The sequence below is a fragment of the Hippoglossus hippoglossus genome, chromosome 7, assembly GCF_009819705.1.
Source record: "Hippoglossus hippoglossus isolate fHipHip1 chromosome 7, fHipHip1.pri, whole genome shotgun sequence".
Taxonomy (NCBI): domain Eukaryota; kingdom Metazoa; phylum Chordata; class Actinopteri; order Pleuronectiformes; family Pleuronectidae; genus Hippoglossus; species Hippoglossus hippoglossus.
In genome coordinates this window covers 21,292,686-21,316,797 of record NC_047157.1, presented here as the reverse complement: position 1 = coordinate 21,316,797, position 24,112 = coordinate 21,292,686, and the positions used below count along the sequence as shown (strand labels likewise).

The window sequence follows — 24,112 nt, the reverse complement described above, 5'->3', positions numbered from 1 at the left end:
CGCTTCAGTGCGTTAGTGTGACAGGAGCGCGTATAACCTACATTACATGTCGGCCTGCGGTGTGTGTGTGTGCAGCGGAGAACCGGGAGAGGACAGACGGACTCACCGTGATCATCTTCAGCCTCTGCTCCCCCGACTGCGCCGCGCAGCAGACTATCCGGATCTCGCGTACTCGTCGGTGCCAGCGTCCCGGGTGGAGGCGCATTGGAAGCCTGTCTCTCCGGGGATGGTCATGGGTAGAAGTGGTCACCCCTGCGCCTGGATCTCCTCCTGTCGTCTTCTCGCTCCACTCCCTTGCCTCTCCTCCCCCTGACCCTCTCGGCTCCAAGCACCACCGTCAAGTCGAGGTGGGGAAGACAAACGCCACACTTCCGGTTTCTGATTTCAAAATAAAAACCCAACAATAAAAGGTACTAGTTGAGGGAAGGGGGTTGTCAAAGTTGCAAGACCAAAATACAGGCCAGGGAAATGATTACACACCCCTTAGATGTCCTGTAGTCAGAGTATGAACTGCTTCCATCAGATAGATACTCCTTGGTTCAAAATATTTACAGGACGAGATACCTGAACAGGTATAAAAACTATTTTATTCCTCTGTCAATGAATCTCCACACCTGAAGGAGGATGTGAGAGACCGTTGCAATGTTAAAGAAAGTGATCAGAGGAATTTCAATCGTGTATCTGCCAATTCTTCTGCATCCATGCCAAAACTTAATGGTTTCTTCCGACAACCATGTCCCATCCTTCCACCAAGTTTCATGGAAATCCATACAGTAGTTTTTGCGTAATCCTGCTGACAATCAAAAACCAACCAATCCACCAACAGAGAAACGAATGGGTGACAAGCTCCTTGGCAAAGCAGTTAATAGATAAATGATGCCGAAGTGAAACAGGCCACATGTCATGTGCTGGAAATGTTTCTTTAGTAAGAGAACATTAAGTTGCCTAAGTATCAGGAGCATCTACTTTAACATCATGTTTTTAAAAATAAATAGTATTATTTAGTAATTTAGTGGTTGTACTGTAGATCAGTCTGCATCTGTTCATAGTCGTCGTCGAAATTGTCAATGTCTTATTTAACTTTGAATATTGTGGGTATTGATTTCAATCAATTGTCAGTAAATACGCAGCAAATAACTGTGGCCATTTTGTGTATAGAAAACCAGAAATCATTGAGACAATTTATTCATTATTTCACCACAATAATTATAACCTTATTTTTCTTAAACAAGTGCGACTCACATGATTAATATTGTTTGAGTTCATCACTATGTAAGTGATACGACTCAACTATCCCTGCAGGTGTGGACATATATCACTGTGCAGGTTTTTGCTGCTCTATTCTGTGCTCACTGCATCTGCTGCTTTACTTCTTCATCTCTTTCTTCAAATTTTCTCTAAAGCTGTTTTCAGGGAAAGTTCTTGTATCATATGTTGTGCAGATGAAAAGCACCTGACAAAACATTTTGATACTGAGCTTTATAAATTAAATCGATTGGACTCAATTGCACTACATGTAAAATCCCTTGCACCGCTTTTTTGCTCTCTTTTGTGTTTGAGCTTTTATTTTGAAATGAAAATCCACGCAGTTCCGGTATGTTGCTGTCTAACTGTGGCTAGTTGACGCAGCCCAGGCGCGCTGCCGCTCACACCACTCACATTCCCACTGTTAGTAACTCGGCACTCCCCCTAGAGGTGACCACTGACAGTGCACTCCTGCTCGAGTCCCAGAGGGAGAGAACAGTGATGAAGAGGGAGGTGAAGTCTTCACCTCCACCTACATGTTTGTTTTTATCCCTTTTACAGTTTGTCAACCTTTTCACATGGGGCCCTGGGGCCAAAGCAAACATGTGGTCTACTCAACTAGAGGCCTTTTCTATTTTCACTTTAGCTTCAGGAAATAATAACACATATTTGTCTCACTGTTTCTTTTTCTTTCATACAATAAACAATCAATTGATTATTATTGAAAAACGATAATTTAAGTAAGTTAATTGCTTAAAACCATAGACCGAATATAGAAGTGGACAACATGACAGCTCCCCTAAAGTGAAGCCAAAGCATCTATAACACCACCTGGTGGCTGGCTGTAGTATAGGTCATAAATCCCACCTTGTCCATGTTAGTGGGTGGGTCACTAATCAAACAAAAAGCCAAAGTCGAATATATTTTTCTCAAAGATGGTTTCTGTCATGCTCTTATCACACTAATGTTCGTTCAAGAGCAAATTTTACAGTTTTTAGTTTGGTTTTAATTCATTATTTGATGCTTCAAAACAGAGTGAAACGTCATGATGAGACTGCACAAGATGGCAGCGTTCGTGTCCAGGATATTTTGGCTTCATTAGTGTCTAGTGAGAGGCACGTGCTCCATCTTTATTTACAATCTATGGTCAAAACAAAACAACAATTTAGGAAAATGCACGTTTCACAAAACAAAAAGTGTGCAAACCTAAGTTTGTTCATTTTGATTTATTTAAAATCACTGAATGTTATGTTTGCATCTTTTCTACAGAAACACGGACCAGAGGTACATACTTAGTAATGAGTTACATTTACTCTCTTACATGTACTCAAGAAAACCGTTTGAGTAACTTGTAGTTATTAGAGTAATTTGAATGCAGCAAACTTATTACTCTTACTCGAGTCCAATCATTACTTCTATCTACAAAGTACATACAGATACGATACACAACTCAAGGTTTTTTTCTCCTGTGGATATCACTCATACTCAATTCATTATTATATTTTATCAATTATTATTAAATATTCCCTTTTTATTAAATGAAAAGGTGTTTTCGCCGAACCTGTCAATATAACTATTATAACTCTCAGCGCACAGAGTACTGTACATTTTGTACGGTATGCGTATCTTTTGTTATAAAAAAGACGTTTTTAAAAAAAGGTGAGTGTAAGTGGGGTCTGCTTTTCTTTTCACTGTGGTTATCCTTTCCTAACTCTATATAGTAGGATTTTAGATATTTTTACTGGCTACGTTACTGGGAAATAAACACAATAAACATGCCATTGTACACTGGGGGGATGGGGGGGTCAACAGGGGCCAACAGCACATTTTTGCCCACAGTCCCCTGTAGGAGCTCAATCCGCCCCTGCTCATCAGACTGGCACAGGAACATGTCTCAGCAGCTCCTCTGCTGTGAACCATCAATTCAAAGATCCACAGATAAATTGAGTGTATGAATTATCCTTTTAGAAAGAAAACACTCGACACAGATGAGAAGGACACGTTGCTTGTTCCAAACATAAAAAAAAGGAACAGACAGATGGTTGTTGCCGGATGAACCAGCCCTGACACCCCCGGCACAGACGCACACTTAGTACGGACCTGCCTCAGTCTTCAGGGTCTCTCTCTCTCTCTCTCCGCTCCGGTGTTTTTCCTGCGCGCCTCCTCTTCTCCGCTGTTTTATTTGCGAATCTCCAGCTTTTTTTTTTTTCCCCTCCTCTCCATCAGCCGAACGTGGATTTGACTCGTCTTCCTCTGCGCATTTTTTCGCTCCTCTCCCTCTTTTCATTGTTGCACATAGATGCGTTCGGCGTCGCCTGTTTCCTCCGGTGACCCATGTCTGCGCGCAGCTCGCCTCCCTGCGCTCTCAATAGATGGTGCAAGTCAAAATGTCCAAATCGCCCGTAGACCCTCTGTCTGCCATGGAGACCAGCGGCTCCCAGTCGCACTACTTCCAGGTAAAGCCTCTCACTGGAGCCCGGTGATCTCACATCCATCGCATCCACACACAGGAGGAGTCACTTCATGCCTCTGCTACTTGTTGTCGAAATGGAGACGTCGCGTTTTGGCAGCGACTTTTTCACCATTTTTCTGTTTTTTTTTTTCTATTTTTCCTCCAACACCTCCGCCTTCACTGAATCTGCAGCTCGACGCAGAGAAGCCGAGGTTTTTTTGGTTGTGATGCTTTTTTTAACGCAAAAACAAGTCTTTTCATAATTTGCTCTTTGTTGATTGGGCCTTTTGTGCGTTGATTGTGTTTTTTTTATGCCTCATGCATCTCCTGCAACACTGAATCCACACAGAGATCAACACACATCTCGAACCTCATGTGACTTGTGTGCTGTTTTTTTTCTGCATGAGTCCAACTCACCTGTAGCCTGAGTCTTCAGGGCCTCTCAGCTCCCACTGCAACATCCAAGCTTTCTGTCTCACTGTAGGCCTGGTTGAAAAGCTGACTGGACACCGTGTGCAGTCACATTCATTTAATCCTGAGATATGTGTGATCGTGGCGAAGTTGCAGCTGATTTTATGTGTTGCACAGCAGCTCCTTCACATCCATTCTCCTTCCACGTAGGCCTTTATTTCTGTATCAGCACAGACAAGTTGGTTTCTGTCTATATCTGAGGTTGGATTCATTGTCGGGGGCAAAACAAATGTGTTGTGTTTCTTTATTGTCTCCAGGCACCAAGAAACCAACAAGTATACTCCATAGGTAAACTGACAGAAAATGATTGGCAGTTTTTTGACTGTTCAAACAAAGCAAGAAATGTGAATAACGATGTGTTGATGGCGCTACCTACCTACACATCTACCTACCCACCTACCTACCTACCTTACCACTGGCCAACCTTCTTACCAACCTACCTGACCACTTGCCTACCTACCTACCTACCTACCTACCCACCTACCTACCTACCTACCTTACCACTGGCCAACCTTCCTACCTATCTACCTTACTACTGGCCAACCTTCCTACCTACCTTACCACTGGGCAACCTTCTTACCTACCTACCTACCTACCTTACTACTGGCAAACCTTCTTACCTACCTACCTACCTACCTACCTTACCACTGGGCAACCTTCTTACCTACCTACCTTACTACTGGCCAACCTTCCTACCTACCTTATCACTGGCAAACCTTCTTACCTACCTACCTACCTACCTACCTAACCACTGGCCAACCTTCCTTCCTTCCTTCCTACCCAGCTACCTACCCACCCACTTTTTACCTTCCTACTTACCTACCTGCCTACCTACCTACTCTTCTTCCTACCTTCCCACCAGCCTATGTACCTAACTACCTATACCTATACCTACCTATCTACCCACCTTTCTTCATACCTACCTACCCTCCTTCCTACCTTTCCACCGGACTACGTACCTTACAACCTATACCTACCTACCTACCTACCTGCCTGCCTGCCTGTCTATCTCTATTAAACTCTACTCTTTCCATCTACTCTATCTAATCTATCTATTTTCCCTCTCACCATTGTGTTTCTTTTTCATCCCAGCTGCCCAGGAAGTTGCCTAAACGCAAGAGCCGCTTCAAACGCTCAGATGGCAGCACGTCTTCTGACACCACATCCAGCTTCATCAAACGACAGGTAAAAACTTCTCCGAGCCAGTTCCTGCTCTTCCATGTTTGTTTATACACACACACACACATTGCTGGCTACCTTGTGCTCTGGTTGGTTCTGGTACATCACAGTCACAGGAAGGTTTATCTCGCTGATTTGTAGATGTGGGCCACACTGTGCTCGAAGGTCCTGATGAAACTACAGTACTACATACTGCTTTTTAATCTGCATAAGTGTGTTTTCTAAGATATTTTGTTGTGGTGGTGAATGCAGGTTCCTCAAAAATACATTTACTGGAATCCAGCTCATGTGCGCTCCACTGCACCTGTACCCTTGCAGCTGTCTCCTCAGTCGCAGTTGTTGCTTTGCACAGGAGAGGGCAGCAAAATGCTTGAAAGTGGGAGGTGTGTTACATCAAAATCCCTCCACAGCCCAGCTTTTTAATTAATGTTTTTAGGTCACACATGTGCAGGAGACTCAGAAGGAGATTTGATGTTATTTAAGATGATCTGTGTGAGTGGGGAAAAAAGGAAAAAGCCAAAGCAGAATAGAATTCCCTCATGCTTTTACTGCGTGGCTGTTGTGAATCATACCCTCACATCCAGTTCAGATGGTGCATAATAATCAGGATGATTGGGTTGTTTTTGATGTATTTGGTTTGATCTGGGTGTCGGTGTAAAAGCAGAGGTGGTGTCAGGGAGTCCAGCAGAGCAGAGACTCCTGTAGAAAACATGTATCGAGTCGAGAAGTTTCACCGAGCTCGTCCCAAACCACCAGATCCCCGAGGTTCACGAGCCTCGTTACATCAAAGAGGATGAAACTACAAGGCTCTCTCTCTACAGTCCTCTTCTAAAGAATACACCAGGTCTCCACTATCCACTCCCAATTTATTAATATAGAGCAGAATTAAATGGAATTTAACTATGATTCAAAAAGGTGGAAGTTTGTCTTTGGTTAAAACACTTTAAACACATTAACAACTATTTTGAGAACTAACTAATAATCCTGCAAAAACACTGAAGCCTTCTGAATGTGTGAATATGCAGTGTTTATTTGTTATGGAGGATTTTAAACTTAATACCTTTGGTTTGCAGACAGTGGTGGAATAAGATTTTAGAATAAAGTACAATTAGCAATAACTTTGTGTAGAACTACTGTGCGACAAGTATTGATTTCAGAAATGTGCTTAAATAAGTATCGAAAGATGCATAAACTACCAAAAGTATGTAAGTATGTACTTTTGGCTTATTTCAGAATAATGACTCTTTTTGGATAATGACGGATATTAAATGTTGCAGCTGGCAAACTACTTTTTTTATTGATTATACTTGTGTTATTTATCAAAATCTTCAAAGTAACAAGTAACTTAAGTTATCAACTAAATTTAGCGGAGTAAAAAGTACAATATTTACTTCTGTATTGTAGTTGACCAAAATTTCATTACAAATATACACTGTAGAAGTACTTGAGATACATACTTTTCTGTTTTAGTTTCAGTTAAGACATTTTAAAGATGAAAAAAACTGTCTTTTATACAATGAATAATTTTGTCTGGATTTATTCAGCTAAACTAAAACTGAGCTGATAGAAAAGAAGTTGAGAAGTGAGACAATATAACATTTAAAAGAGGAAATAACACAATCCTCCTTATCGGCTAATAGTTAATGTTGGCAAACATTAGGTGATTCCCCCCCACCCCGCTGACCTGCTCTCACTACACGTTAACAACAAACACCAACACTCGTCAGAAGTTATTAGGACACAAACAGTACTTGAAGTTTACTCTGTGCTTGTTTGATTCACTCTAGAGTTTATGAGACATGTATTTAAACACATTGACAAAAAGTCCAACATTTTTTGTTCACCTGCCACAGACAAGATGTATCACGCACATCAGGGTTAAAGCGACAAGAATGATTAAATGCATGTGATCGTTTCAGTTTGTGTGAAGAGTAACAGACGGGCAGACACACATACACAAACAGGAGAGACGTTCTTCCTGCAGATTATGATTCAATGCTGTGTTTTAACTTCATGTCTTCAGTGAAATTCAGATGTTTCCATTACACTGACTGTAACTGAGCAGAAATGTGAGTCCGATTTTGACTATTTAGACAGAATGAGTGTAACGCTACATGCTAATGCTGCTTTAATTCTACTGTTTCAACGATAAACATAAAATCCAGTTTGTCAAAGCGCTATAGCAGCTGACACCACTGCTGTTCGGCTAATTTAGGTTCTATAAAATGTAAAATGAGGAGCCATGGTTTATATCATTTAAGTGTCTTTATTATCTGTTTAAAAAAAAACAATAGCACTTTAACAGATCCACAAATGCTAACTCTGTTTTTCTGGAGAGTGAAAATCAGGTCAACAGTAGCCTCGCTGCTGTTTCACAACCAAAATCAATATTTCATATTCAGGTTGTACAGGTTGTGAATTAATTGGGATTCAGCTTCATTAATGTTAATATTGATTTATTTAGTGAGAGTAGTATTTCTGTCTTCTCACTCCAACAACAGGTGATCTCAGTCGCAAACTCAATCTGAAATGGGGTTTTTTGTAACTTTATTAGTTTCAAATAGTGAAAATGTACAGAACAGGATTCAATAATGGCTTTAACGGAGTTCGGATCGTCAGAGGTGGACGAGATACAGGATTCAGATTCGATAAAATCCTATCAAACCCCAAACACCTGCTCATAGTGACGTCCTTAAATCGCTTGTGTTGTCTGAACACTGCTCCAAAACCAAAGAGATTTCATTTTCTACCATATGTGACAGTAACGAGCAGCAAATCGTCATATTTGAGAAGCTGGAAACTGCAAATATTCTGCATTTTTGCTTTAAAAATGACTCAAAACGATTAATCGATCTTCAAAATTGTCTTTTGATTGACTTAAGTTCCCCATTAAAATTCACTTACAAGGTTTCAATGTCTACAGGCATGATGTTCCCCTTTTTTACCAGAATGAGTCATTTGTTTGATGCCCACAAACATGTAAAAATCCAACACCATGAAAAATGGTTTCATGCACAGCACCATTAGCATCAGGGAATGTGGAGCATGTGTGAGAGGCGTTAGCGAGAGAGGGGGGTGAAAAAGGGCTGAGCAGACATCTTCTTCAGGAGGGGACATTAGTTATCCTGATCGGGGGGGCTTAATGACAATCTACAGATTCCCTCAGAATATTGCACGGCTTAAAATATACATGATGCTCATTTTTAAGGCCTCGGGCGACGTGATTGGTGGGTTCAACATTTAATTTCTATCATTATACCTCTTCTCTGCACGCACACACACACACACACACAACAGGCATCCCACCCATAGGTGATGTGACAAAGTGTTTTATGCAGAAGCAGTGAATTTCCCAAACGGAGCTGATATAGTTTCTTGTCTGTGGTAGGGGTGGGGTGTCTATGGAGGAGCACTGGAGTATGACTCATTTCTGCAGCAGGATACAATAAGCAGAAGCTGCCACAAGTGGGGATGTATGTTGTTGGACATGAGGCTTTGAAACGGGATCAATCCCCAGCTGTGTATCATATATGATTGTGTGTGTCTGTGTCTGTGTGTGTGTGTGTGTGTGTGTGTGTGTGTGATTATAACAGCAGCTCCCTCTCCACCTGTGCACATTGAATGGAGGATGATGTAAATTTAGAAAGGCGGCTCGATCCGGTGACGCAAAAGCCTCGCGTTGGTTGTTGTTGTTTGTGCATGTGCTGCTGTGATGGAATGAGGTGGGGGTGAGAACAGAGGAGAAGGTGTTGCTGGTGCTTTGCTCCAGTGCAGGTCGCCGCTGGTTTAGCGGAGGGGATGGGACTCGGTTACAGTCCGTCTGCATTTTACAGCATGTAGCGTACAGAGAGGGAGGGACCGGCAGCGGCAGCATCACCACATTAACCTGAGTGAGTACAAACGACTCGCAGCACCGTCTTAACTCCTCTCCCCATGTCTCGCTTTGTTCCATCTTATCGTTGCCACTCCTTTGTTTTCCCACCCCGTCTTCACCCCATCTCGCCTTTTTCTTTCTCTCATTCCTTCACCCGTTTTACTTTTTGATTGGCATCGTCCTGCACGTACACTCCCACCAAGTCTTGTGATTGATCGGTCTCACACACAGTTTTCCCAATCTCGGCTCTGGTATTGCAGTACAGCCACATTGTTAGCGAGTGATTTATTGAATTGTGCACGAGAGGGCTCTGTGCATGTGTCACTCGCTAACATTGAATTATGACCGCACAGTTAATCGAACACTTTTTGAAATTGGATAGGTGGCGACTGGATTTCCAAATCGCTCGAGCTTGCAGTTTTTCTTTTGGTTTTTTTTTTCCTCGGAGGGGAAAAAGGTGTTTCAGCCTCCTGAATAATATATTCTGCTGTTGTGCAGAATCTCCTTCCTGCAAATCAAGCCAGAGAAATTACTTTTTCCCCCATCAGCACTCACTGCTTTTTACTGTACATAACCTTAAAGAAATGTGTGTTTTACATTTGTAATAAACATATTACAGAACGTGCAGTGTCAACATTACCATCAACCATTTTTAGGCACAGGTCTTTTTTTCTGCTTTCCAGGTAAACTTTGGTTTTGGTCATGTTAGCGCCGTGAATCAAGGAAAAGCAATGTTGATCTGTCGTCGGGCTCAGAAGACAAAGCGAACGATGACCATGAAATTTAGTGCAGACGTTCATGTCGGTCATTAAAAGTGTGTAGCGCCAAATATCTGCAATGGCTTTTCCATCAGCCCCATTGTTGTTGAGGGCGAACTTCCTCCGTCATGGGAGGTTATGTTTTCATCCAGGTTTGTTTGTTACTTAGCGACAATTTGCAAAATCTATTCAGTCAATTTCCATGACATTGTGTGGAGGGGAGGTACATGACCTCAGGAAGGACCTGTTAAATTTCAGTGCGGATCAAAATAAGGATTCTGAGCTTGTGAATTTTAATGTGGTTTCATAAGAGGACTGTTTGGCCTTGGCAGAGATGTAAACTGTACTTAGTGCCACTGTAGTTGTTTGGTGCTAATTAGCAAATGCTAGAGGCTAAACTCGAATGTTGAAGATGAGTTTTTTGATGAAACGAGGAGCTTTGTTAGTTCACGCACTTCAGGATTCACAGCGAGTCGTGTTTGTCACATCAAATTTAAATAGAGGAAACCTGAAACATGACACCCACCAAACATCTGCATCTGCACGCATATATGTCATAGCTCTGCAGTGCGAAGAGGCCTGTGTGTGTTCTGTGTTTGTCAGATGGTCAAACATCTTCTGAAAATCTGATCCCCTGAAAACATCAGCTGTTTGTTTTCTGAGAGCGACAGTCTGTCTTTTCCATCCTTCTTCAATAACATGGCAGCAAACTGGAGACTCATCCATTTCATACCATGTGCTACGAGCCACAACCACTCAGGTCCTCCTTGTGATAGCAACTTTGTTACTGCCATTCAGAACAGCCATAATATTTTCTTTAGGGATCATATTCAAAAGTAAAAGCTTGATTTATATCACAGTTTGCAAACATCACTGATATGAACCACCTTGATTTATAGCTACTTGAATCAATATTTTTATTTCACCGAGGCATCAATTGACCGTGTAAAGTGAGAGGAGTCGTTAGTACTGATAAACCCGTGGAGATTTATAGTTGGACGACTGTAGTTCGCCCTCAGCTCAATGGAGCATTTAATTGTCTTTCAACTGTAGATTTCTCACCTGCAGCTGTCACGTTTTGATTCACTCTCACAGCTCTCATCAGCTGTTTTCACTCACAAACTCCTGAAAATGTGTCTGGATGGATAGATTGTGACTTTAAGGAAATGTGAAATTGGGTTCTGGAGTTTGTCTTTCACATAAAAAAACGCAGCAGGAGATTGTCCAAGTCAAACTGGTTTACAACAAGAGGAAAATGTCTGGAACATTCAGGTGAGCGGTGGCGCCTGCAGATCATGATGAATAAAACCTGCCACGGAAATCCCAGTATTTTTGGCGTCAGTCAAAAGTTGACATCTTTGTCTGTGTCTTCTACGTGTGCGGCTTTTTCCCGTTTTGCATCTTTTGTGTGAGTTTTATTTTTCGTGTGAGTAACATTTTCCTGCAGTGTTCTCACATCAGCTCTATAGAGACATTTTCCAAAACATCCAGACTTCAGTGCATCTGTGAAAGCAGCTTTTGTTATGTCACCTCCATTACGGAGGTTATATTTTCACCCCTGTCCGTTTTATTGGTTTGTTTGATTTTAAGCAAGATCACAAAAATCAACTCAACTCGGTGAAAGGATGTGTTCTGGATCGGGGGAAGAATCCAGGAATCTTTTTCTTTAGCACGTCAGACAGGGCGATTTCCCTGATTTCCCACAGAATAATTCATGGTTTTGCTAAAAAAAAAAAAAAGTCAAACATATTTAGGGGACTGATATCTATGAGTGTGTGTAGTTTGGTGCAGCTTGATTGAATTCAGGGGCCTGTTGGGACTTGGCAGCCTGAAAAGCTCTGATTGACTGTTTGCCACCTGCCCTGCACTGCAGCACCTTTGTTGTTTCGTGATTTCTGTGGGTTTAACATTCAGCCCGTTGTTTTTACGACCGGGACATTCTTGCATTTTCATATTATTGAGGATTTGCATTGAATCTGATCCACAATAGTTGTTCTGAGCTGACTCTTTGGCTCACTCCACCATGTTGGACCAGCTTAAATCAAAGAACACACGTCACAAAAGAAAGTTAGAACCCATTTGAATGTAAATTACTTAACAACCGAACAACGTATGAGTAGAGTCGTGATAATTAGTGCAGATTAGTGCAGAAGTCCCCTGCTGTTGTGTCTCTGGACTGATCACTCGGCCCGCCGGAGGACTGGACTCGCTGGATGACACGCTTCCCCCGCCGACCCCTCCCTGTGGAGCTGAGGCCATCAGTGTTGCAGTGTGTAAAGAATAATCACAGAAGCAGAATAGGAAAGGAACAGAGTTAAATTTAGCCTCCAGACGGGAACATTACGAGGAGAGAAAACACATCCTCAGACCAGACAATAAAGATGCACCGAGACTCGCTCCACTCTGCAGTGCAGAACCTGCAACATGCGCAGTTTTCCGCTGGTAACGCTGTGTTTCTGAAGGATTTGACAGGCAGCCGTGGGACAGAAGCGTGTGCAGAGCAGAGGTCCACACGCCTCATGTCCGTAACATTAATAATGAACGACAATCGCAGCCCGGCCTCGCAGCTCTCTGTGCTCTAACATGATTAAACAGCCCTCTGACATAATCACAGTATTTATTCCAGCTTGTGTTCCCAGTGAAGACAGAGCAGTGAGAGAGAAAAAACTCAGATTCATGTCTTTATCCGGCTCTAGCGCCGTCCTCCTAATCAGCCAGGTACGCGACTCTCTCCGCTATCTTTGTGTCTCTGTCTCTCGTGGTCATGGTCCTCCCCCCCCCCCCTCCTCCACCTCCTCCACCTCCCTTCTCCCCCACACACACACTTTTTTTTCTTCTATCTGCGACGAGGATGGATATCTGGGTCTCACTCCGCTCCTTCATAGCATTTTATTATGTTCTAATCTCATCTCCCCCCTGAGATGGCCTCGCTTTATCTCGTCATATAAACCGTTTATACCCGTCTCTCTCTCGCCTCTCCTGCCATCCGTCAGTCACTCTCCGTCCCTGTACACATCCTTCTCTTTTCAGGATTTCTTTACAACGATGTTCACCCCCCCTTATCTATCTATCCATCTATCCATCCATCTATCTTGTTCCTCCTCACCCTCCTCTTCTCTCTCAGTGCTACTCTGGTGCAGTGTTGCTTTGCAGAGCTGCTGAAAATCAGATCTAGTTATCTAACATAGACACATACAAAAAAACTGAAACCAGAGGAGCTGTGCGCTTGCTGCCTTTCGGGGGCTTGAAGCGGAGTTGTAGATAAAGGTTTATTATTTTACATTGTACATATGAATTCTGAAATGCAAAGAAAGAAAACGGTGGTGATTGTTCTCCACGTCCGGGCGCTGTGTTTTCTGTATTTTTTGTTGTGCAGCTGCTAATTGGTCCTCCAGAGGATGTGTTTGTATATGTTGGCAAGATGGATGACCAGGACTAAGTCCGTGCAGAGGAAGGACAGGAAAACCAGAGTGAAAACTGTATTATATCTAATATTAGTTTACAATGTGCTTGATGGTCTCATCGTGCAGTGTAATAATGTAATCATGAATACTGCAGTTAACTGTGAGAGGATTATCTGAGCTTATCTTGTGTGTTTCAGTCATCACTTCTTTCTGTTTGTTTCCCGTCACGCCTTCCTCTCACGCCTGACTCGGGTTTGTTTTTGCTGCAGCAGCTCTCGTTGCTGACAGATTCAGGACTAAGTTCCTTCAGCGAAGCAAAATATTGGACATACACACACACTCACACACACACACACACACACACACACACAGATTATTTTCTTCTCATTTTCTCTTTGGATATCAGCACAATGGTCACTGTGAGCGACCATAACAATACAGCTGCATCCGTTTGGTTCTTATTGATTAAACTCTCAATTAATAGATTTTTCCCTTTGGCTATAAGATGCCCATAATAATTCTCCAGGCTCCACGATGTCATTTAAATCATTAAATGTCTTAGTTTTCAGGTTATTTTTCAGGGGATTTTTTCTTTATTAAAGATTTTAATACTTACAGAGTTTTGAGTTGGTCGACTTCCTGATTAATGGACTAATAATTTCAGATCTACACTATATAACACTGATATTCAATAAAACCTTCTGAATGAAGGCCAGAGCAGCAGCACCTTATCCAGTGATTTCCAGCTTTTGACTGTGTCTGTGTTTGCTTCATATTCCGCTCTCGCTGGGATGTGTCCTTAAAGCGCTTACAATGACAAATGATAACCAGCATATATTTTGCTAATGAGGAGATGTCCTTGGAGAATAAACAGGGGAAGAAAGGATGTATATGTGCTGCACTGTGGGGGATGATCGAATGGATTGGGGCCAAGCAGGAGAGAAGAGGAAGCAGTTGCCGCCTTTGTGCTATATTTGGTCTACCAGAAGATGGCTGGTGTGGGAGAGCAGCGCATTGTGTTGGAGACACACACACACACACACACACACACACACACACACACACACACACACACACACACACACACACACACACACACACACACACACACACACACACATGAATGTGTTCATGAATACAGAGAAGCATTTGCATGCACACCTGCAAGCAAGCGGACTGCAGACCAGAAAACAGATGAAAGCAGGAAGATGAACAGCAGATCTATGTTTCTCACCTCAGTATCACATCAAGCAAATCATGAAAATTCATATATCACCAATGTTAATACCACCACATGCACCTTTCTCCTGACAGGGGTCGGCTGATTCCTACACCAGTAGACCGTCGGATTCAGACCTGTCAGCAGAGGAGGACCGCGAGGCGTATCGGCGTGAAGCCGAGCGCCAGGCACAGCTGCAGCTCGACAGAGCTAAGGTAGATTCTCCCCTGACTCACACCGCGGCATTCAACAGTTTGATAAGTTAGAGTATGTGTAGGAGACGTCTCAAGACAAATGTGCTCATCCGCTGCTCCAGGAAAACTTAAGGGCTGGAAATAATAAAACAGACGCAACCTCAGCAAGAACAAAGGAGGATTCCCTGTTTCAGGACAGACAGACATACAGAGGATGTTGTGTTTACAGAACAACTACAGAATCTGTCATGTCCGTTTGGACATAGTTCTAAAACTATTAAAGATGCATATAAACTGTTTTTCTATTGAATCCACATTATCTGAGTTACTTCTAATTGATTAGGTTCAGGGGGAATAAAGTTTGCAGAAGTAGATTTAACAATAAAATGAACCCCTAAAGGTCGGGATGAGCCAGAAAATGAAGAAAAAGGAAAAAGAAACTAATAGTGACCAGTTACAATATGACTGGTGTAATGACTGTAAGTGCGCCTGAAATGATGTTGAGCTGTGGTTGTTAAAGGTAAAGAATTAATTATCAGGCTTTACTTTGAAAGAGTCGATGTGAAAAACACAACCAGATATAAAACATTTTCCAAGTAGTCTTTTTGATTTAAAACACTATTAATCATAATTCACACTCCAAAACCAAACAAAAATGATAAGGTGGTGAAATCTATAAACATACTTTGAAATACTCAGGGGATAAATAACTGTTTATTCAAGGGAATTTGTCATATTATTAGAGGTAATTTTCACTTAAGTCCCAAAGGATCCATTGTTTTCAAAGTGATTCTCTTTCTCCTGTCGCTCTCTAAACACATGTTTATCCTTTTGGCAGAGTTAGGGGTCAGTTTATGTTCGACCTGTATCGTTGACCAGTGTTTCTCTCGTTCTAACTTCTCGCTGCCACAGTCCAAACCTGTAGCGTTTGCAGTAAAGACCAACGTGAGTTACTGTGGAGCTCTGGATGAGGACTGTCCCGTCCAAGGAGCTGCAGTCAATTTCGATGCCAAAGACTTCCTGCACATCAAAGAAGTGAGTGACTGTCACTGATGAGGATGGGCACGCCTTCCTTTACAAGAACGCACAACAGGTGATATGTGACCTGCTGCTGTTGTTGTTGCATTAACAGAAGTACAATAATGACTGGTGGATCGGTCGGCTCGTCAAGGAGGGAGCGGACATCACCTTCATCCCCAGTCCTCTACGACTGGAGGCCATGAGACTGAAACACGAGCAGAGACAGAGGTCAGTCATCAGTTTGACCGAGTGTGAGATTCTCTGATGATGAGTTTGTGTTGATATTAGTATGATGGGTTTTTGTTGATATAAGTGTGATCTGTTTGTGTTTGTGTTGATATAAGTGTGATCTGTTTGTGTTTGTGTTGATATAAGTATGATGTGTTTGTGTTGATATAAGTGTGATCTGTTTGTGTTGATATTAGTATGATGTTTTTGTGTTTGTGTTGTTGAAGGAAAACTGGAGGAAATTCCTCCAGTTTAGGAGACATGGTGACTGGGAGCTGGAGGACCACACCGCCATCTGCAGGTGAATGTGAGTACCACAAATCTTCCTCATCTGGAACCGAGACCGACCTCACCTCAGTCTTATTTCTTTTTCCCTACACTGATTCATTACTTCCAGATGTGTGTGTAGGGATGTGTGTATGTATGAATCGTGTTTTAGGTGCAATGACAATACAGCTTTCTAATCCTGATTCTGATCCTTGTTTTCACAAGCCAAACAGAAGCAAAAACAGGTAGGTTGGTGCACTTTATTAGGACACAGTACTTTCCAATAATATACAGATTCTGACTTTAATGGACAGAGTCAAGCCATCAACTTTCTATATATAGTTTTATAAATTTCTCTATTTGTTTTTGAGAATTATAAATAAGAAACAGATGGATCTGATTTCAGGGTCTTTAAAAGTCTTCTTTATGCAGAAACCCTGATTATAGATGAAGCTTTTCACAACAAACAAACCCAACCACTGTTCTGTCCGTTCTTCGTCCCTCTCCCGTTGTCCTTCCCCTATTTCTGGCAGGAACACGTCCCTCCCTACGACGTGGTGCCCTCTATGAGGCCGGTGGTCCTCGTGGGACCATCGCTGAAGGGCTATGAGGTCAGCTTCTCCCCCGTTTCACCTCCAGCAGCTGGAGAGACGACCGCCTCACACTCTGTTCAAATTGTCCCTGCACTGCTGCATGTGTTTCAGCTGTTGTTCGCATCTGAGCTTATCTTTTGAATCAGAATCGACTTAATGGTTTTGTTGTTTGGTTCCTGTTCTGTCCTTTTAAAACGATGTCTGTCTCATTGTCCACCAAGGTGACGGACATGATGCAGAAAGCCCTTTTTGACTTCCTGAAACACAGATTCGATGGGAGGTCAGTGAAATGGAGGAGTTACAGAATAGCTGCTGCAGTTATGAAAATCAGGCTTCTAATTAATTTGATAGAGAGAGTTTGCCTGATTATTTTTCTCGTGACTTCGTTTTGCAGAATCTCAATCACCCGTGTAACTGCCGACCTGTCTTTAGCCAAGAGGTCCGTCCTTAACAAAAGACCCATCATGGAGAGATCCAACACTCGCTCCAGCCTCGGTAAAAAAAACACTACACTCGCACCGTATCTGTGTTTTCTTACTTAAATAACTTCTCAGCATTTCATCAGGGTTCACAGTGTGGGACTTCTATTGGATGGTTCCCCTTTGTAACAAATTTGATTTATTCAAAATTTATATTTTTCATGAGTAAAGACAAATTTGGAAGAAAAACTGCTCATTTGCCTGTTTAGTCAAAGTTTTGTGTTTTTGACGGTTTCCAATCACACCTGTGGGATTTCTAAATATCTTATGGAATACGATGAGTTTGAACATGTGTCGTCTCTGTGCAGCCGAGGTTCAGAGTGAGATCGAGAGGATATTCGAACTTGCCAAAACTCTGCAGCTGGTGGTTCTGGACGCCGACACCATCAACCATCCTGCACAGCTCGCCAAAACCTCCCTCGCACCCATCATTGTCTACGTGAAAGTTTCCTCACCAAAGGTACAGTAGATTCCCTCACTAGTGACGGTCGGATTCAGGCAGCCTCATCTTTTTTTTAGCTATGTAACGCTCCCTCTGCTTTCCTCTCAGGTGCTCCAGAGGCTGATCAAATCCAGGGGAAAGTCTCAGAGCAAACACCTGAATGTGCAGATGATGGCTTCAGACAAACTCTCTCAGTGTCCTCCTGTGAGTGGAGGGAGCGGGTTGATTTCTGTTCTCTGTTATAAAGCATAGTGGGTCCGAATCAATTTAGACGAATCAATTAAAACCAACAGGTCATATTTACAAGGGGAAAAGATTCACTGCTTTTCATTCCCCGACTCTCTCACCCTCTATAATTTACTTTATACGTATCTTATTAGTTAGATAAAGTAAGATAAAGTGTTTGTACTCGAGCGGTTGTCACACATTTTTTTGGACTAATATGGAGCAGCTGGGCAATTTTTGTAAGATATTATGTCTGTTTATACCAAAGAAATTAGGTTATTTGTCCAAAATCCAAATCAAACTCCATTGCAATGCAATATGATGACGTAACGTATGCAGGACAAGGAAGTCCATTGTCCAAACCAAGATTTTTACATTACAGAAAAAAACAAGCTCTAGATCCTCCAGGTGCATGCTGGTCCTCTTCCTGTCTACCTATGGAAAACCTGAGGTGCCTATGGTGCTGCCAAAAAACACAATAAAGGCCAAATAAACTAAATACACAACACTAAAATCACAGTTAATCGCTGAAATGTTTTAATCAATTTTATATAAAACTTGTGCAGTGCCCGTCCTGTTTGGTTTAGGCTGTTTGTTTGGCCTGTGGTGACGCTGGTTACAGCTTTATTTCTGAAACTGCAAAGTAAATATACTTGGGCTGAAATTAATTGTAATATATAATAATATATAAAGTAATCATTATTTCAAATTATTAGATTTTGAGAGAAATGCGCCCTGTAACGCTCAAGGAGGTGTGTTTGCTTTTTGAAAATTTGTGGTTTCAGGTAAAATTTTCTGCTGATCCTATTTGAGATGAAATGCTTAACTTCTTCTCTACTTGTGTGTGGTTGTGCACGTGCAGGATATGTTTGATGTCATTTTGGACGAGAACCAACTGGAGGACGCCTGCGAGCACTTGGCTGAATACCTGGAGATCTACTGGCGCGCCACTCACCTGCCAGGAAACACGCCTCTTAATCCCTTATTGGAGCAGAGTCTGATGACCCCGCCCTCTGCCATCTCTAGCTTACAGGTGAGTTTTTCCTCTGTTTTACAACTGTGTTAATACTGTTTAAAGAATCCTGTTTTGAACGTGTTGTATGTCCCTGTCCTGACCGGCTCTTCCCATCTCCGATTCTGTGTTTTGATTTGTCCCAGGTTGTCTTGTTTGTCCTCTCACTCATCCGTGCTTAACATTTTTGCAGTTTTCTGAAACACAGGAATTAATTGAATGATCGCGTACAAACCGGGGTGAGTAGTAGGGTTTATATATTTGCACTCTCGACCCCCCCAACAGTCCCCCCCTACGCACCCACCACCGACACCTGAACACGACCGGCCGCGGCTGAGACGGCGAATGAACAGCATCTTTTTTATTCATTCAGATCTCACCACAGAAAAGATGGCGCGTGTTTCCTTTCTTGCATCCTGCCTCCTTTCTTTTCGTTGATGGTCTCAGGTGAATCACAGCTGCTCCACACGCTGCCTGGGAGAAAATTCACAAAGCAGTCGAGCTCGGGCTTTTAATTTAACCCCATAATGGAGAACATTATGTTTGGAGTTTGTGTGATAAGTCAAAGTCTCGCTGGTGATTCTTTTTTATTTCCCTTTTTTCCCAGCATGCTTTGTGAATGGCGGCCCTGCTCACAGTGGCACATTATGCTGTCTGGAATGACCGAGCGAATTAATGACGTATGATCGGAGCTTAAATAATATATTCTCTGGAAATATATTTATACACAATAACTACACAACAGTAAACTGAGACCATGATGTGCAGTAACATGTTATGTGTGAGAGAAACCCCCTGACCATCCATTCAAGTGTTTCACTTGCATTTCTTTGGTTGAGTATCTGTGTTAATGTGTTTACACACGGATAAAACGCTGTGAACACTTCACTGAAAGGACTTTGAAGAGACACATCAAACACCGCTGCATGTCAGGGGTTAACACCGCCACCTAGAGGAGAGGCACAGAACGGGAAACGTGCTCAAACCTAGATTTTCTTTTACAGATCTTGTTTGAATTTACGTATTTTGTATTTCCATGTTCACAAATCTCAGCAGAATTGCATTTTGCATTCAAATATCAGCAAAGATTTCCTTTCCGTTGTAGCAGTCCTGTACAGCCACAAAACCTCAGCGGTATAAGTATAATATATACAAAATAAATCTATAAAATTGCAAAACAAGGAGCATTCACACTCTGGATAAATTAAGAAGATTAATGCTATAATTTATTTGTTGTTAGAGCTGATTTATTTAGACAACTGCTGTTAACTGGCATCATATCTGACATCGTCGCAGTATTTGTAATTATCACAGAACTCAAAGATTTTACTTTCACTTATGACCTGCTCATATCTATGATGAGTCACTGGTCTCTGTGATTGTTGCTGCTGGTTCTACTGGTGTAAATAGATCTCACCCGAAAGTGATTCCACTGTTATGATTCACATAACTCCCAGTTCTGCACAAAACTTCAGGAAATTAAAGACAATATTCATTATTTATGTAACAAGAAATCTTTCAAAGTTCTGTAAGTTATATATTAACAACTTCAAACAAGACTTCAAATGCAGGACTGTGCATTTGTTTTGTCTATATTACATTCTAACAAGCTAGTAAAGGTTGTGTTTGCAGCCAGTGTGAACAGTAGGAACAATTTCAGTGACCAATAACCTTTTCACTGTGCATTTGGGTATGTGAGTGTTCTAACAAAGATTTGAACCTTCTCTTCAAACTCCTTCTTGATGGAGCGTTGCTTTGTTTTTTCCACCCTCTGTGTGTCTGTGCTTTTAACAAAAAAGAGTTTGTCGAAAGTGTGAAGCTTCTTTGAGATGTTGTCCTGGTTCAGAGTTTCGTTTGACTCTGTGTTTTTGTTCTTTTTCCTCCTCCGTGGCTCCTCGAATCCTCCAGAACCAGAACAAGAACCAGCCGCAGCCTCGTGAGGCGGCTGGCCCGGAGGGTGAAGAGGAGGAAGAGGCGGGCGAGGAGGCCCTTTCCCCCTTGGAGCAGGACAGTCTCATGCCATCCGACGAGGCCAGCGACTCCCTGTCTCGCGGCCGCAGGGGGAGCCCATGCCAAAGGGGGGTCGAGGAGGACGAGGAGGAGGAGGAGGAAGAAGAGGAGGAGGAGGAGGAGGAGGAGAATGAGTTTGCCTCCCCCTGCCATGCTCGCACATACAGGGACATGTACCCAGCTCAACGCGGGCACACGGGCAGTGCTCACAGTGCCAACGGGCACGAGTCGCAGGACAGGCTGCTGCTCCAGCGCGAAGCTCAGCAAGGTCACAACCAGAGGAACAACCGCCAGCGCAGCCGCCCCTGGCCCAGAGACACCTACTGAGGAACCACCAGGCCCCCCCACCCGCTCTCCTCAGCATGGAGATCACCCCGAGCCCTCCGCCGGTCCAAGAGCCCCAACACAACATTTAACGATTAGGAAAACAAAAACAAAACTTCCAAACTTTTTACGTTATAGATTCCCAGTTTATGAAGCGGTTCAGGTGTTTAGTCTTTACATTTCTTCCAGACTCCCAGTTTTAATTTACACCGAGTAGATGTCACGACCTCTCCAGGGTCGAGGCATTCCGAGAAAAGTCAACAGGGCTACTCACCTCTGCAAGGGAAAGGTTTCAGGCTACCAGCCGTTACTCAAACTCAAACTTTAGCTGCTTTGCCTAAGGTTTCTCTATTGTACGATGTCTCATATACTGGCCTTAAAATTCCTAAGACTTTTAACTATCTTTACTATTGCATGAGTATAATTATTTTAAGACTATTTGCACACGACGTCAGAACAGGAACTGAATGAAGCTAATGTAGGAATGTTCTACTGTTGAATCATTTTATGAGGAATAGTAATGCATTTGATTCCAGTGTATATACTGAATGGCCACCTGCTTTCGTTCCATTGCTACTTTATCTATTGGTTTGTTTGATTCTGTTAATATTGACTTGTTTGCTGTTTCAGAAAAAAAAAAAAATGCTGCCATCACTTTTACTCTGACGGCGGTAAATGGCGTTCAGGAGACACACGTACAGTTTGTCATTCTGTCACATTGTGTGAGTACGAAGCTGCGGTACTGTGTCGGTGTCACTCGCGGTACCAGTGCGGTCTGGGCATCACTTGTCTTTGCTGTTGCACAATCACTCTCTCAACACCTCGAAAAAGCTAAAAAATTTTTTAAAAAAAACAGAGAATGTAAACACAACCGAGAAAAGGGAATGTCGTCTTTTCGCAGGATGAATTATTTGCCGAAAAACTTGCTTGTTTACATCGAGTCACCGACATATTCCAAGCACACGCTGCGCAGCCGCAGCTCCTCTTCAGATCCAGTCTTCAGAGAATGTAAGCTTGCACGCCGTCTTTGCACCTCCGACCCAAACCGATCGCCCTGTAATTCGATTGTAGCACGTCATTGATTGTAGCATCCACACATAAATCGCACCTCTTCCCCCCCTTGATTTCAGACATTCGCGTCACATTTTGTGTACTGCAGTTTTACCGCTGCTTTTTTTTTTTTTTACCAAAGCGGATCCTCAGGTGTAAGTCCTACACGCTCATCGCTCAAGTTCAAGTTCATGCACAGAACGGGTATCGTGCTCCCGGAGGACTCGTAGCACCCACGGCACAAGGTCATTCTGTTCCTGCACCATTTTAAGTCCACGAGCCGATGACGAGTTCGGACGCGAACCTGCTTGTGTTCACATACAGGGTCGATACTGTGTTCCCAGTCTGCTTTCACTGGTTTACTGCTTCCATGTCTCACAGGTATCGCTATATCTAGTGTGCTGTATATTTTTGAAGATTTAAAAAAAAAAAAAAAAACTTGAGAAAAGGAAAAAATCAGCATGATTTAGAAACAAAAAGAAGAAAAAAATCTATGCAAGTGTTGCATGAAAATCTGATTGTTTCTTTTTACAGTTCAGTACTTTGGTAAATGCATTGATTCTGATTCTCCTCGTTGTCTCGTAGTGATGGTCTTGTCTTTGGGGCTACTCACTCCTCACACCACTAACAACACGACTACTGAAAATCTGAATGCATCCGTTTATTTATCCACACAACTTTTTTTTCCCCATGATATTGGGTGGACACACTGTTTCACGCACTTTTAGAAGTCACTCACTAAAACTTGCCCCAGATCAGGCCTGTGATTTAATTTAGTTTAATTTGTCATTAGAATTAAAGAAAAAAGGAATGAGTGAATTATTAGAAGCAAGTCTCAGTTCACCAATTAGTTCTTGTCACTATAGTTTGGCAGAGTATGTTTTTCAAAGCGGACCAATTTAGCAACTGAAAAAAAGCAGTTGAGCTTTTTCAATTTTACGAAGCACAATTTCTACAAGGGTTATTATTTTGTTTCCTCTGTCTTATTCTGTATGCAATACGAAGCCGAACATTGAGAAACTTTAAACGCCTTAGACCATCTGGACTTCCTCTTTTGTGTGAGTAGAGAAAACAAAAAAGAAAAAAGAATTGCACTACTTTTCTTTGGGGATGGTTGCTTTGTAATGCAATAACTGCACTAAGTATAACGATGTATCCACCAGACTAACACAGCGTGCTAGCGTGGCCCAACACGCCTCTTCCCTCTATTTATCAGAAGAGACAGCAGACGTGTAAAAAGTGAGACATTTCCTGCCTGATGCTGTATAGAATGCTTTCTATTTGAAAATAGATTTACAACAATGAGTAAAAAATATGACTTCAACAAAATAAACATGACATTTTATGTACTTTTAACTGTTTTGGGTCATTTCTTGTGTCTCACTAACCAACAATCGGATGTCGTGGTGTAAAGTTTTGTACCGATAGTTTCCAGATGATTTATCCTACAACACACTGTTGCCACTGTGAGGTGGATATTTCTGGTTTTAAAAGTCAGTGAAACAACTCAACAGAAATTTGGTTTAAACATTTAGGTAAAAACTTTTGGTTTATGATCAAACACCTGCAAAACAAATGACTCAGCTTTATCTTTACTTGTATTAGTAGTATTGCAACCTTCAGGGGATAGAGGTACAATTTCATCTGTGTTAAAGCAACAGTCAGG

At 42.2% G+C, this 24,112-nt stretch overlaps 2 protein-coding genes across 6 annotated transcripts in view; one reads left to right on the top strand and one right to left on the bottom strand.

The window, feature by feature from the left end:
• Positions 1-338, bottom strand: part of LOC117764056 (adenylate cyclase type 6-like) — a 38,510-nt gene extending 38,172 nt beyond the window's left edge. Inside the window, exon 1 of one of the 2 annotated variants that reach the window (XM_034589480.1) lies at positions 107-338. The gene's annotated coding sequence lies outside the window, so the exon portion shown is untranslated. The remainder of the gene's footprint in view (positions 1-106) is intronic. The other variant, XM_034589479.1, reaches the window with a different exon arrangement.
• cacnb3a (calcium channel, voltage-dependent, beta 3a) lies at positions 261-22,204 on the top strand. Of its 4 annotated transcripts, none has more exons than XM_034589483.1 (15): positions 261-374; positions 3,545-3,701; positions 5,261-5,353; positions 14,698-14,817; positions 15,709-15,831; positions 15,929-16,044; positions 16,272-16,351; positions 16,537-16,556; positions 16,845-16,922; positions 17,126-17,184; positions 17,299-17,399; positions 17,692-17,843; positions 17,934-18,029; positions 18,913-19,083; positions 20,971-22,204. In XM_034589483.1, the coding sequence occupies exons 2-15, from the start codon at positions 3,618-3,620 to the stop codon at positions 21,397-21,399; spliced, it is 1,722 nt and encodes a 573-aa protein (XP_034445374.1). In that variant the 5' UTR covers positions 261-374; positions 3,545-3,617; the 3' UTR covers positions 21,400-22,204. The 4 variants fall into 4 exon arrangements, with proteins under 4 accessions (XP_034445374.1, XP_034445375.1, XP_034445373.1 ...); XM_034589485.1 differs by lacking the exon at positions 261-374 and adding an exon at positions 19,256-19,301 and having other exon boundaries at positions 3,356-3,701; positions 20,977-21,110; XM_034589484.1 differs by lacking the exon at positions 261-374 and having other exon boundaries at positions 3,355-3,701; positions 20,977-22,204.
• The last annotated feature ends 1,908 nt before the right edge of the window (positions 22,205-24,112 follow it).

What these genes read in the sequence shown, in the direction of transcription:
- cacnb3a (XM_034589483.1), top strand. Translation starts at nt 3,618, where the DNA reads ATGGTGCAAGTCAAAATGTCCAAATCGCCCGTAGACCCTCTGTCTGCC. An exon ending in TGCAGCTCGACAGAGCTAAG is followed by an intron (nt 14,818 to 15,708) that starts GTAGATTCTCCC and finishes TCGCTGCCACAG; the next exon opens with TCCAAACCTGTAGCGTTTGC. An exon ending in AACTCTCTCAGTGTCCTCCT is followed by an intron (nt 18,030 to 18,912) that starts GTGAGTGGAGGG and finishes GTGCACGTGCAG; the next exon opens with GATATGTTTGATGTCATTTT.